We start from the raw sequence: 13,625 nt of genomic DNA, 5'->3' as shown, positions 1-13,625 counted from the left end.
GTACCCTTACCACCTGGGGGAGGCCCATCAGGAAGTCCAGAATCCAAGATGGAGAGGGAGGGGTTTAATCCCAGTACCCTTACCACCCGGGGGAGGCCCGTCAGGAAGTCCAGAATCCAAGATGGAGAGGGAGGGGTTTAGTCCCAGTACCCTTACCACCTGGGGGAGGCCCGTCAGGAAGTCCAGGATCCAAGATGGAGAGGGAGGGGTTTAATCCCAGTACCCTTACCACCCGGGGGAGGCCCGTCAGGAAGTCCAGGATCCAAGATGGAGAGGGAGGGGTTTAGTCCCAGAGTCCTTAGCTTAATAATGAGCTTTGTGTCACTATGGTGTTGAACGCTGTAGTCAATGAACAGCATCCTCACATAGGTGTTCCTTTTTTCATAGGTGTTCCTTTTTTCATAGGTGTTCCTTTTTTCATAGGTGTTCCTTTTTTCATAGGTGTTCCTTTTTTCATAGGTGTTCCTTTTTTCATAGGTGTTCCTTTTTTCATAGGTGTTCCTTTTTTCCAGGTGGGAAACGGCATTTATGATGTTCCTTGTAGTCTGTAAACAATATTTTTTTTATTACCATATCATTTTTGTATGTTCTCTATACATACATACTTGAACATTTGCACACATACTGCTGCCATCTGGTGGCGCAAATCTAAATTGCGCCTAGACTCATATCATGTTATGGCCTTTCTGAGATGATGAAAAAAAAGTATAATTCGAAAAAATTGTTTTTTGTTTGTATTATCTTTTACCAGATCTAATGTGTTATATTCTATTACATTAATTTCACATTTCCACAAACTTCAAAAATGTTTCCTTTCAAATGGTATCAATAATATGCATATCCTTGAAGGTCCAAGCTACAGGCAGTTAGATTTAAACTTAAATCTAAATGGTACTACAATCAAATGATAGTAAATCAGCTTTTTAGTACCCATGTGGATTGTACTTTGGAAAAAAGCTGTACTTTAATTTAAGGAAACATTTTATATTTTAGTTTTACAGAACATGCAAATTTAACTGTCATTTTGCTGCAAAAAACACTTTTTTAACTTGATTTTCTTTAGGTAACATTATTTACATATCATGATGTTTTGATAAGAATGTTGTCACATGGAATGTGGGGTTTGTTGTCACTATCAGCTCCATTATAACCATATCATTCCAGAACATTGCCACGGCCAGTATATAATGAATCTCTGTATAGGAAAAAGGATGCCATTTGGGAAGCAGATAAACGTCTCCCCGTGTTCCTAATAATCTGTGTTATGGTGGCTCTGTCACTAGCCAGCCACTCTGATAGAACAAATATAGCCTTTGAGGACAAAGGTACACTTCAAACACTCATGTACACTTCAAACATTCAAGATTAGCCATCCTGTGTGAGTGGTGCACGCACCCACTATACACACTCCCACAAGTATGGTAGTATAGAAATGCAATGTGGTTGTGTTGCCCTCTGGTGGTTGAGTTGAGTAAGTGCGGTGGAGGAGCAGAGTTTAATTGAGTGAATGAGTTGAGTCTTAGTTGTGTATCCTACTCTATGTAATAGAGGAGATTGTGTGAAAGGGCAGAGGATTTGGATGAGGTTTTGTTCTCCATGTTAATGCTGGATCAAACTTTCCTTTCCGTAGGTTGTTCTTGTTGTTTCTTCAAATTAATCTAATCATTATTTTCACCGAATTTGTTTTATTTATGATCCTGTATCTGTGTAGTCATGTTATTATTTCATATTATGGATATTTATGATTATTCATTATAATTTTTTTCTTATTTAATTTTGTACTATCAGATACCGGCCTAATATTAAAACAAATTAATATACAGGTTTAAATGAGAACACTTCATTTTCATGTTAATGTCACATAATTTGTTTTTTTTATCAAAGTATTTCTGCCACACCTTCTTGCATTCAGAGTCATCCTCCACCGCCACTTCCATCAAAACGCCAGAACCCTGGTTGTTGTTCCAGGTAGTCTTGCCCCAACCAGCTACGGAGCATTTGGGGGATTCTGGGAGATGTTCATCCTCCTTTGGGAGTCCAATGACCTTCACATACTCGGTTAGACGAGCTGTGGTCCTTAACTATAAGAGGAAATAAAAAAAATAAAAAATTAGATTAAATTATTATATTATATTCTATTTGTATAACTCAGAATAAACCTTGAATAAAACTCTATAAATATTCATATCAGTGAAGATAATCAGTATCAATAATCAGTATCAATAATCAGTATCAATAATCAGTATCAATAATCAGTATCAATTGAATGAATTTCTTATAAGGCCCTTCATTCAATTAAAGTTCATACGAAATAAGTACTATATACTGTAGAAAGGAGACATTAGAGGTGTCTTGAAGATTACCTTCAGTAGCATGACGTCATAACTGATCTGCGTTGCATTCTCATGTAGATTACCTTCAGTAGCATGACGTCATAACTGATCTGCGTTGCATTCTCATGTAGATTACCTTCAGTAGCATGACGTCATAACTGATCTGATGTAGATTACCTTCAGTAGCATGACGTCATAACTGATCTGATGTAGATTACCTTCAGTAGCATGACCTCATAACTGATCTGCATTGCATTCTCATGTAGATTACCTTCAGTAGCATGACGTCATAACTGATCTGCGTTGCATTCTCATGTAGATTACCTTCAGTAGCATGACGTCATAACTGATCTGCGTTGCATTCTCATGTAATGGATGCCGATGGTAATGGGACACCTGAATCTTCTGACAACTCTTCTTCCACTTCTTTAAGTCGTCGGCTCCAAGCACCACCGTTAAAGGATAAGCACTAACAGATCATCAAAACGGGTCGCAAGACATAGAATGAAATAGAAGAATTCCTCAAGTGGCCTAACAAGTTGCAACAAAACAAACTGCATCTGGATTCATTTGTTGTCTACGACAAAGAAAAACTCACTTCCTTAAGCAGTATGCTGAAGTCAGGACAAAGTCCTCCCGGATGAGCAGGTGAGATGGAGTGGAAATATCACACATTTTAAGTAGGTTGTAAGAGGCCTCAGATGATTCATACCAAAAAGCACCTTTTAAAACAAAGTACATCATCCATATGTCTCTTTAGAAGGCCACTCATATCATTCAAGTCCCTGTCAGGACCTCAACAGGAACAAGAACATTATAAATACCAAACTGTAGTTGGTCAATATGTATAGGGCTTTTCATTCGGGGGCGATGGAACAGCAGAGCATTATTCAATGAAGCGAAGTGAAGTGGGCGGAGGGACACAATAGGAGCTAGGATGCTAATATGTGTGTGTGTGTTGCTGTCTGTCTGTCTGGCTGTGTTGCAGTCTGGCTGTCTGTCCAAACGGAGAATTCCTTTGTCTTCAGAAAAGCACTGAAACGAGAGGTAACTCTGTCGGGAGCGCGTCATGAGACCAAGGCTCTCTGCCAGACCACTGACTCAAAGAGATCTTATGAGCCCCTCCTTTAAAGTAGAATCCTCAAACCAGTTTTTAAAGACCGTTGACATCTAGTGGAAGCCCTAGGAAGTGCATCCTCATCCATATCTCAATATGTATTCAGTAGGCCAAGCTTTGAATAACTACAAACCTCAGATGTCCCACTTCCTGGTTGGATTTTTTCTCAGGTTTTTGTCTGCCATATGAGTTTTGTTATACTCACAGACAGTTTTAGAAACTTCAGAGTGTTTTCTACCCAATGCTACTAATAATATTCTTATATTAGCATCTGGGACAGAGTAGGAGGCAGTTCACTCTGTGCACCCTACTCATCCAAATGTGAAAATGCTGCCCCCTATCCCAAAAAGGTTATGCTAGAGTTAATTTGTGCAACGATAACAAGCTAGTAATAAGCTAACTGAGAAACTTGGCTCCCAAAGTATAACCTAATGTCGCACAGTCGTACACAACACCCGTGATGCTCTGTCTGTCTGTGGCCATACGGCCCGAGGAAAGGTCCTCCTCTGTGCTGACAGGGTGGCTGAGGCTCAGTGACGGAGAGAGGGAGAGGTTGATTTATCTATCAAATGTTTATTAACTTCTTCTCTCATTCCTTTGTTCTCCTGGAGGACTGGCACCTATCCAGGGAGCACTAATGCAAAACGGATTATGTTTTCCACCCGCTGCACTGGAAGCTATCCATTACGTCTTCTCATGTGTGTGTGTGTGTGTGTGTGTGTGTGTGTGTGTGTGTGTGTGTGTGTGTGTGTGTGTGTGTGTGTGTGTGTGTGTGTGTGTGTGTGTGTGTGTGTGTGTGTGTGTGTGTGTGTGTGTGTGTGTGTGTGTGTGTGTGTGTGTGTGTGTGTGTGTGTGTGTGTGTGTGTCGACTGGTACACTGCTATTCACATTGTGAATCGAGACAACCGAACCGGAGATGTTTTTAGGATACGCAGTGCGGAAAGACAGTTGGTGACAGTCGGTGACAGTCGGTGACAGTCGGTGACAATCGGTGACAGTCGGTGACAGTCGGTGACAGTAGGTGACAGTAGGTGAGTCTGTGACAGTCTGTGACAATCGGTGACAGTTGGTGACAGACACAAGTCAGCAAATCCAGTTACAAAATGCTCAAAGCAGCGAAGACGTGAAACTGAGCAGAAAAAAACCCAAGCAGCCCTGCGGGTGACGTTATTATATATATGTTTATATATATATATATATATTTATATATATATATATTATATCTCACCATTAAAAAATATGTAATATTATTAGATAAGTTTAAAATATTGATATTTCGGCCTTCAATGGCCTTCTTCAGAATAATCACAAAGGGAATGGACAAGTGCATGTGGAAGACAGTTTGGAAGTGAACTCTCTTCAGCTGGTGGTGTTAATGAGAGACAGTGTGGTCGACCATACAGGTTGCGTGGTGCTCTGTGGTCAATGTCTCCACCTGTTGTTGAAATAGAGAAGTGAAATCAGTAAACAACAATTGGAAAACCTGGAAAAGCTTTTTTTCAACTACTTTTGTTTCGGTGTAATTATATGTGACCACTACTATATAATACTTGTGTGAATATGTTGTGTAGTGAAAAATAAACAACAGGAAAACTAGGGATAACATCAATAAACATGTACAGCTTGGGCAAAGAGGTCGAGCAACTGGTTTGGACAACAGTTTTTGAGCTAAGCTCCCTCTGTATGTAAACAGGAAGTACAAAAAGGGGGGGACAACAAAGGAATGTGGCCCTTCACAAAAGCCTTCTATAGTCCTTCTCTAGATGTAGACCTCTGTACTAAGGTATGGTCTCTGGTCTCTCCTTCTGATGTCTCTCTCTGGTCCCTCCTTCTGATGTCTCTCTCTGGTCTCTCCTTTGATGTCTCTCTCTGGTCTCTCTCTGGTCTCTCCTTTGATGTCTCTCTCTGGTCTCTCTCTCTCTCTGGTCTCTCTCTGGTTTCTCTTTCTGATGTCTCTCTCTGGTCTCTCCTTCTGATGTCTCTCTCTGGTCTCTCCTTTGATGTCTCTCTCTGGTCTCTCTCTCTCTCTCTCTCTCTCTGGTCTCTCTCTGGTCTCTCCTTCTGATGTCTCTCTCTGGTCTCTCTCTCTCTCTGGTCTCTCTCTGGTCTCTCCTTCTGATGTCTCTCTCTGGTCTCTCTCTCTCTCTGGTCTCTCTCTGGTCTCTCCTTCTGATGTCTCTCTCTGGTCTCTCCTAATGTCTCTCTCTGGTCTCTCCTTCTGATGTCTCTCTCTGGTTTCTCCTTCTGATGTCTCTCTCTGGTCTCTCTCTCTCTCTGGTCTCTCTCTGGTCTCTCCTTCTGATGTCTCTCTCTGGTCTCTCCTTCTGATGTCTCTCTCTGGTCTCTCTCTCTCTCTGGTCTCTCTCTGGTCTCTCCTTCTGATGTCTCTCTCTGGTCTCTCTCTCTCTCTGGTCTCTCTCTGGTCTCTCCTTCTGATGTCTCTCTCTGGTCTCTCCTTCTAATGTCTCTCTCTGGTCTCTCTCCTTCTGATGTCTCTCTCTGGTCTCTCCTTCTAATGTCTCTCTCTGGTCTCTCTCTCTCTCTGGTCTCTCTCTGGTCTCTCCTTCTGATGTCTCTCCATATCTCTGGTATCTCTCTCCGGTCTCTCACTCTCTCTGCTCTCTCTCTCTCTCTCTCTGGTCTCTCCTGATGTCTCTCTCTATCGCTGGTATCTCTCTCTGCTCTCTGCTCTCTCTCTCTCTCTCTCTGGTCTCTCTCTTTGGGTTCTCTCTCCCTGGGTTCTCTCTCTCTGGGTTCTCTCTTTCTGGTCTCTGAGGCCATTCCTCTCTCCACCCCCTCTCTCTGTCTCTCTCTTTCACTCTCCTTGTACTTGACATTAAAGGGAGGTTAAAGTGGGATAGGCCAGCATCTGGCCAAGGGTTGTCTGGCTGGGAAGGGCTGGCTGGTAGAGAAGGGCTGGCAGGGAAGGGTTGGCTGGTAGAGAAGGGCTGGCAGGGAAGGGCATTTCACGGTAAAGTCTACACCTGTTGTATTCAGTGCATGTGATGAATACAATTGGATTTGATTCGATTTACCCTGGTGCTTGAGTGGGCCTGTGAACTACACTTATTGGAAAAAGGCTGATAACTGTCTGGCTGTCTGGCTGTGCTGCTGTCTGGCTGTGTTGCTGTCTGGCTGTCTGGCTGTGTTGCAGTCTGGCTGTCTGGCTGTCTGGCTGTGTTGCTGTCTGGCTGTCTGGCTGTCTGGCTGTGTTGCTGTCTGGCTGTCTGGCTGTCTGGCTGTGTTGCTGTCAGGCTGTCTGGCTGTGTTGCTGTCTGGCTGTCTGGCTGTGTTGCTGTCTCACTGTCTGTGTGTTGCTGTCTGTCTGTCTGGCTGTGTTGCTGCCTGGCTGTCTGTCTGGCTGTCTGGCTGTGTTGCTGTCTGGCTGTGTTGCTGTCTGGCTCTGTTGCTGTCAGGCTGTCTGGCTGTGTTGCTGTGTTGCTGTCAGGCTGTCTGGCTGTCTGGCTGTGTTGCTGTCTGGCTGTGTTGCTGTCTGGCTGTCTGGCTGTGTTGCTGTCTGGCTGTGTTGCTGTCTGGCTGTCAGGCTGTGTTGCTGTCTGGCTGTGTTGCTGTGTTGCTGTCTGACTGTCTGGCTGTGTTGCTATCTGGCTGTGTTGCTGTCTGGCTGTCTGGCTGTGTTGCTGTCTGGCTGTGTTGCTGTCTGGCTGTCAGGCTGTCTGGCTGTGTTGCTGTCAGGCTGTCTGGCTGTCTGGCTGTCAGGCTGTCTGGCTGTCAGGCTGTCTGGCTGTGTTGCTTTCTGGCTGTGTTGCTGTCTGGCTGTCAGGCTGTCTGGCTGTGTTGCTGTCTGGCTGTCAGGCTGTCTGGCTGTCTGGCTGTCTGGCTGTCAGGCTGTCTGGCTGTCTGTCTGTCAGGCTGTCTGGCTGTGTTGCAGTCAGGCTGTCAGGCTGTCTGGCTGTGTTGCTGTCTGGCTGTGTTGCTGTATGGCTGTGTTGCTGTCTGGCTGTGTTGCTGTCTGGCTGTGTTGCTGTCAGGCTGTCAGGCTGTCTGGCTGTGTTGCTGTCAGGCTGTCCGGCTGTCCGGCTGTCAGGCTGTCTGGCTGTGTTGCTGTCTGGCTGTCTGGCTGTCTGGCTGTCTGGCTGTCTGGCTGTGTTGCAGTCAGGCTGTCAGGCTGTCTGGCTGTGTTGCTGTCTGGCTGTGTTGCTGTCTGGCTGTCTGGCTGTGTTGCTGTCTGGCTATGTTGCTGTCTGGCTGTGTTGCTGTCAGGCTGTCAGGCTGTCTGGCTGTGTTGCTGTCAGGCTGTCAGGCTGTCCGGCTGTCAGGCTGTCTGGCTGTCAGGCTGTCAGGCTGTCAGGCTGTCTGGCTGTGTTGCTGTCTGGCTGTCTGGCTGTCTGGCTGTCTGGCTGTCTGGCTGTGTTGCTGTCAGGCTGTCTGGCTGTGTTGCTGTCTGGCTGTCTGGCTGTCTGGCTGTCTGGCTGTGTTGCTGTCTGGCTGTCTGGCTGTGTTGCTGTCTGGCTGTCTGGCTGTCTGGCTGTCTGGCTGTGTTGCTGTCTGGCTGTGTTGCTGTCAGGCTGTCTGGCTGTCTGGCTGTCTGGCTGTGTTGCTGTCTGGCTGTCTGGCTGTCTGGCTGTCTGGCTGTGTTGCTGTCTGGCTGTGTTGCTGTCAGGCTGTGTTGCTGTCTGGCTGTTTGGCTGTCTGGCTGTCTGGCTCTGTGAGGAATACTCTCCTGATGTATCACACGTATCCTTCGTTGCATAATTTGGAAGTTGTTGCTAAGGAGTTCTTTTAAGCTTTTCAATTGAATTGTTTTCTTTTTGCAGGGACTTTCAGTTTGTCAGCCAGAGTTGGTTCATGTCAGCTCTCCTCTCTATCCTTTTAGTTCTCCCTCCCTCCCTTCTTCTCTCCCTCCTTTCTCTCCACTCCTGCGGCAGTAATGACTAGCTTTCACTCTGCGGAGTGATGTCACTCTCGACAATGAGAGCAAATTGTATCTGTTCTTTTGAGCGACACCATTACCCCTGAAACTCACGCTGCTCTCTCCATCTCTCTCCTTCACACTCTCTTTCTCTCCTCTCTCTTTAAGTTTCTCTCCGTCTTCATGTTTACCAATCCAACAATAAAATGTTCTGTCACCACTGAGCCAGTCCTGTAAATATCACAGGTGTACAGATTAAACCCTTCTATCTGTTGTTATTAGTGAAATGGAACATTGTCAACTCTGTGTTCAAGTTCATAAGTCCCATTGTAAACTACTGTCCCATGGAACTTTCCGGTGCTACTGTCCCATGATACTGTCCCGTTCTACGTAGTTAACTGTCTCTCCATCCTTTCTGTCTTCCCCCGAAGTGTTCAAGTTCATAAGTCACACTGTAAACTACTGTCCCATGGAACTTTCCGGTGCTACTGTCCCATGATACTGTCCCATTCTTCGTAGTTAACTGTCTCTTCATCCTTTCTGTCTTCCCCCAAAGTGTTCAAGTTCACAAGTATCATTGTAAACTACTGTCCCGTTGTCACGCCCCGACCGTAGAGATCCTTTTTATTCTCTATGTCTGGTTGGTCAGGGTTTTTTACATTTCTTTATTTCACCTTTATTTAACCAGGTAGGCTAGTTGAGAACACCTTTATTTAACCAGGTAGGCTAGTTGAGAACACCTTTATTTAACCAGGTAGGCTAGTTGAGAACACCTTTATTTAACCAGGTAGGCTAGTTGAGAACACCTTTATTTAACCAGGTAGGCTAGTTGAGAACACCTTTATTTAACCAGGTAGGCTAGTTGAGAACACCTTTATTTAACCAGGTAGGCTAGTTGAGAACACCTTTATTTAACCAGGTAGGCTAGTTGAGAACACCTTTATTTAACCAGGTAGGCTAGTTGAGAACACCTTTATTTAACCAGGTAGGCTAGTTGAGAACAAGTTCTCATTTGCAACTGTGACCTGGCCAATATAAAGCATAGCAGTGTGAACAGACAACACAGAGTTACACATGGAGTAAACAATTAACAAGTCAATAACACAGTAGAAAAAAGGGGAGTCTATATACAATGTGTGCAAAAGGCATGAGGAGGTAGGCAAATAATTACAATTTAGCAGATTAACACTGGAGTGATAAATGATCAGATGGTCATGTACAGGTAGAGATATTGGTGTGCAAAAGAGCAGAAAAGTAAATAAATAAAAACAGTGTGGGGAAGAGGTAGGTGAAAATGGGTGGGCTATTTACCACTAGACTATGTACAGCTGCAGCGATCGGTTAGCTGCTCAGATAGCAGATGTTTGAAGTTGGTGAGGGAGATAAAAGTCTCCAACTTCAGCGATTTTTGCAATTCGTTCCAGTCACAGGCAGCAGAGTACTGGAACGAAAGGCGGCCAAATGAGGTGTTGGCTTTAGGGATGATCAGTGAGATACACCTGCTGGAGCGCGTGCTACGGTTGGGTGTTGCCATCGTGACCAGTGAACTGAGATAAGGCGGAGCTTTACCTAGCATGGACTTGTAGATGACCTGGAGCCAGTGGGTCTGGCGACCAATATGTAGCGAGAGCCAGCCGACTAGAGCATACAAGTCGCAGTGGTGGGTGGTAATAGGTGCTTTAGTGACAAAACGGATGGCACTGTGATAAACTGCATCCAGTTTGCTGAGTAGAGTGTTGGAAGCAATTTTGTAGATGACATCGCCGAAGTCGAGGATCGGTAGGATAGTCAGTTTTACTAGGGTAAGCTTGGCGGCGTGAGTGAAGGAGGCTTTGTTGCGGAATAGAAAGCCGACTCTTGATTTGATTTTCGATTGGAGATGTTTGATATGAGTCTGGAAGGAGAGTTTGCAGTCTAGCCAGACACCTAGGTACTTATAGATGTCCACATATTCAAGGTCGGAACCATCCAGGGTGGTGATGCTAGTCGGGCATGCGGGTGCAGGCAGCGATCGGTTGAAAAGCATGCATTTGGTTTTACTAGCGTTTAAGACCAGTTGGAGGCCACGGAAGGAGTGCTGTATGGCATTGAAGCTTGTTTGGAGGTTAGATAGCACAGTGTCCAATGACGGGCCGAAAGTATATAGAATGGTGTCGTCTGCGTAGAGGTGGATCAGGGAATCGCCAGCAGCATCATTGATATATACAGAGAAAATAGTCGGCCCGAGAATTGAACCCGTGGCACCCCCATAGAGACTGCCAGAGGACCGGACAGCATGCCCTCCGATTTGACACACTGAACTCTGTCTGCAAAGTAATTGGTGAACCAGGCAAGGCAGTCATCCGAAAAACCGAGGCTACTGAGTCTGCCGATAAGAATATGGTGATTGACAGAGTCGAAAGCCTTGGCAAGGTCGATGAAGACGGCTGCACAGTACTGTCTTTTATCGATGGCGGTTATGATATCGTTTAGTACCTTGAGTGTGGCTGAGGTGCACCCGTGACCGGCTCGGAAACCAGATTGCACAGCGGAGAAGGTACGGTGGGATTCGAGATGGTCAGTGACCTGTTTGTTGACTAGTGTGTGACTATGTTTTGGCCTGGTATGGTTCTCAATCGGGGACAGCTGTCCATCTTTGTCTCTGATTGGGAATCATACTTAGGCAGCCTTTTTTCCTTTTGTAATTGTGGGTTGTTGTCTTTGCTGGTGGCTTTATGGCCTAAGTTATCTTCACGGTCGTTTCCTTGTTCTTTGTTTTTGTTGGCGACATTTGTAAATAAAAATAAATGTACGCTCACCATGTTACACCTTGGTCCGGTCATTTCCACAACGACAGCGATCATGACACCCGTGCTTCAATGTTAACTATACTGTCCCATGCTTCAATGTTAACTATACTGCCCCGTGCTTCAATGTTAACTATACTGCCCCATGCTTCAATGTTAACTATACTGCCCCGTGCTTCAATGTTAACTATACTGCCCCGTGCTTCAATGTTAACTATACTGCCCCGTGCTTCAATGTTAACTATACTGCCCCGTGCTTCAATGTTAACTATACTGCCCCGTGCTTCAATGTTAACTATACTGCCCCGTGCTTCAATGTTAACTATACTGCCCCGTGCTTCAATGTTAACTATACTGTCCCATGCTTCAATGTTAACTATACTGCCCCGTGCTTCAATGTTAACTATACTGTCCCATGCTTCAATGTTAACTATACTGCCCCATGCTACTGTCCCACACTACTGTCCCTATCTACTGTCCCATACTACGTCCCATGCTGCTGTCCCATGCCACAATGTTAACTATACTGCCCCATGCTACTGTCCCATGCCACAATGTTAACTATACTGCCCCATGCTACTGTCCCTATCTACTGTCTCACACTACTGTCCCTATCTACTGTCCCTATCTACTGTCCCTATCTACTGTCCCTATCTACTGCCCCATGCTTCAATGTTAACTATACTGTCCTATGCTACTGTCCCATACTACGTCCCATGCTGCTGTCCCATGCCACAATGTTAACTCTACTGTCCCGTGCTACTGTCCCATGCTACAATGTTAACTATACTGTCCCATGCTATAATGTTAACTCTACTGCCCCATGCTACAGTCCCATTCTACTGTCCCATGTTACTGTCCCATATGCTACTGTCCCATATGCTACTGTCCCATGCTACAATGTAAACTTTACTCTACCATGTTACTGTCCAATGCTACAATATTAACTCCACTGTCCCATGCTACTGTCCCACGCTACAATATTAACTCTACTGTCCCATACTACTTTTCTGTGCTACAATGTTAACTGTGTCCTCTCTGTCCAACCCTGTAGTCGGGACCGTGGAACGGTGCTGTAGCAGGTCCCATCCGGGAGGCCTGGTCCACCAAGGGCTCGTCGTACGCTCTACACCCAGAATTTGGAGATCAGTATGAGGGAGCAGGGGAACTAGCACAGGAGGCAGGCCAGTAATGGAAAAGCCCCCAGAGAGAGACCCACGTGGCTGACAGAGAGCACTGTGCATGGAGGAAAATACATTGATCCAAACCCGCTCAATAACCGCGAGTTACATTACCTCACTGTTGTTCTCCAGTACGGACTAGAACTACGATTTACCTCACTGTTGTTGTCCAGTATGGACTAGAACTACGATTTACCTCACTGTTGTTGTCCAGTACGGACTAGAACTACGATTTACCTCACTGTTGTTGTACATTACGGACTAGAACTACGATTTACCTCACTGTTGTTGTCCAGTACGGACTAGAACTACGATTTACCTCACTGTTGTTGTCCAGTACGGACTAGAACTACGATTTACCTCACTGTTGTTGTCCAGTACGGACCAGAACTACGATTTACCTCACTGTTGTTGTCCAGTACGGACTAGAACTACGATTTACCTCACTGTTGTTGTCCAGTACGGACTAGAACTACGATTTACCTCACTGTTGTTGTCCAGTACGGACTAGAACTACGATTTACCTCACTGTTGTTGTCCAGTACGGACTAGAACTACGATTTACCTCACTGTTGTTGTCCAGTACGGACCAGAACTACGATTTACCTCACTGTTGTTGTCCAGTACGGACCAGAACTACGATTTACCTCACTGTTGTTGTCCAGTACGGACCAGAACTACGATTTACCTCACTGTTGTTGTCCAGTACGGACCAGAACTACGATTTACCTCACTGTTGTTGTCCAGTACGGACCAGAACTACGATTTACCTCACTGTTGTTGTCCAGTACGGACCAGAACTACGATTTACCTCACTGTTGTTGTCCAGTACGGACCAGAACTACGATTTACCTCACTGTTGTTGTCCAGTACGGACTAGAACTACGATTTACCTCACTGTTGTTGTCCAGTACGGACTAGAACTACGATTTACCTCACTGTTGTTGTCCAGTACGGACCAGAACTACGATTTACCTCACTGTTGTTGTCCAGTACGGACCAGAACTATGATTTACCTCACTGTTGTTGTCCAGTACGGACTAGAACTACGATTTACCTCACTGTTGTTGTCCAGTACGGACCAGAACTACGATTTACCTCACTGTTGTTGTCCAGTACGGACTAGAACTATGATTTACCTCACTGTTGTTGTCCAGTACGGACCAGAACTACGATTTACCTCACTGTTGTTGTCCAGTACGGACCAGAACTACGATTTACCTCACTGTTGTTGTACAGCACGGACCAGAACTACGATTTACCTCACTGTTGTTGTACAGCACGGACTAGAACTACGATTTACATATTTCCATAACATTTATAAACGGCGAGTCT

At 45.3% G+C, this 13,625-nt stretch overlaps 1 protein-coding gene across 1 annotated transcript; it reads right to left on the bottom strand.

Moving 5' to 3' along the window:
• Positions 1-1,279: 1,279 nt before the first annotated feature.
• Positions 1,280-3,008, bottom strand: LOC124044478 (granzyme G-like). Its single transcript, XM_046364106.1, has 4 exons — positions 2,932-3,008; positions 2,658-2,802; positions 1,862-2,081; positions 1,280-1,311 (listed from the first exon to the last, which is right to left on the bottom strand). Exons 1-4 carry the CDS (start codon positions 3,006-3,008, stop codon positions 1,280-1,282), a joined length of 474 nt encoding a protein of 157 aa, XP_046220062.1.
• Between the last annotated feature and the right edge of the window lie 10,617 nt (positions 3,009-13,625).

Source organism: Oncorhynchus gorbuscha, linkage group LG09, assembly GCF_021184085.1.
Source record: "Oncorhynchus gorbuscha isolate QuinsamMale2020 ecotype Even-year linkage group LG09, OgorEven_v1.0, whole genome shotgun sequence".
Lineage (NCBI taxonomy): Eukaryota > Metazoa > Chordata > Actinopteri > Salmoniformes > Salmonidae > Oncorhynchus > Oncorhynchus gorbuscha.
This window is presented reverse-complemented; position numbering and strand designations above follow the sequence as displayed.

Bases quoted from the DNA above. Each gene is read 5' to 3' on its own strand.
- LOC124044478 (XM_046364106.1), bottom strand. From the start codon at position 3,008: ATGTGTGATATTTCCACTCCATCTCACCTGCTCATCCGGGAGGACTTT. The intron at 2,803-2,931 runs GTGAGTTTTTCT...ATGATCTGTTAG, and splicing joins TCAGCATACTGCTTAAGGAA to TGCTTATCCTTTAACGGTGG. The intron at 2,082-2,657 runs GTAATCTACATG...TTCCTCTTATAG, and splicing joins ATGACGTCATGCTACTGAAG to TTAAGGACCACAGCTCGTCT.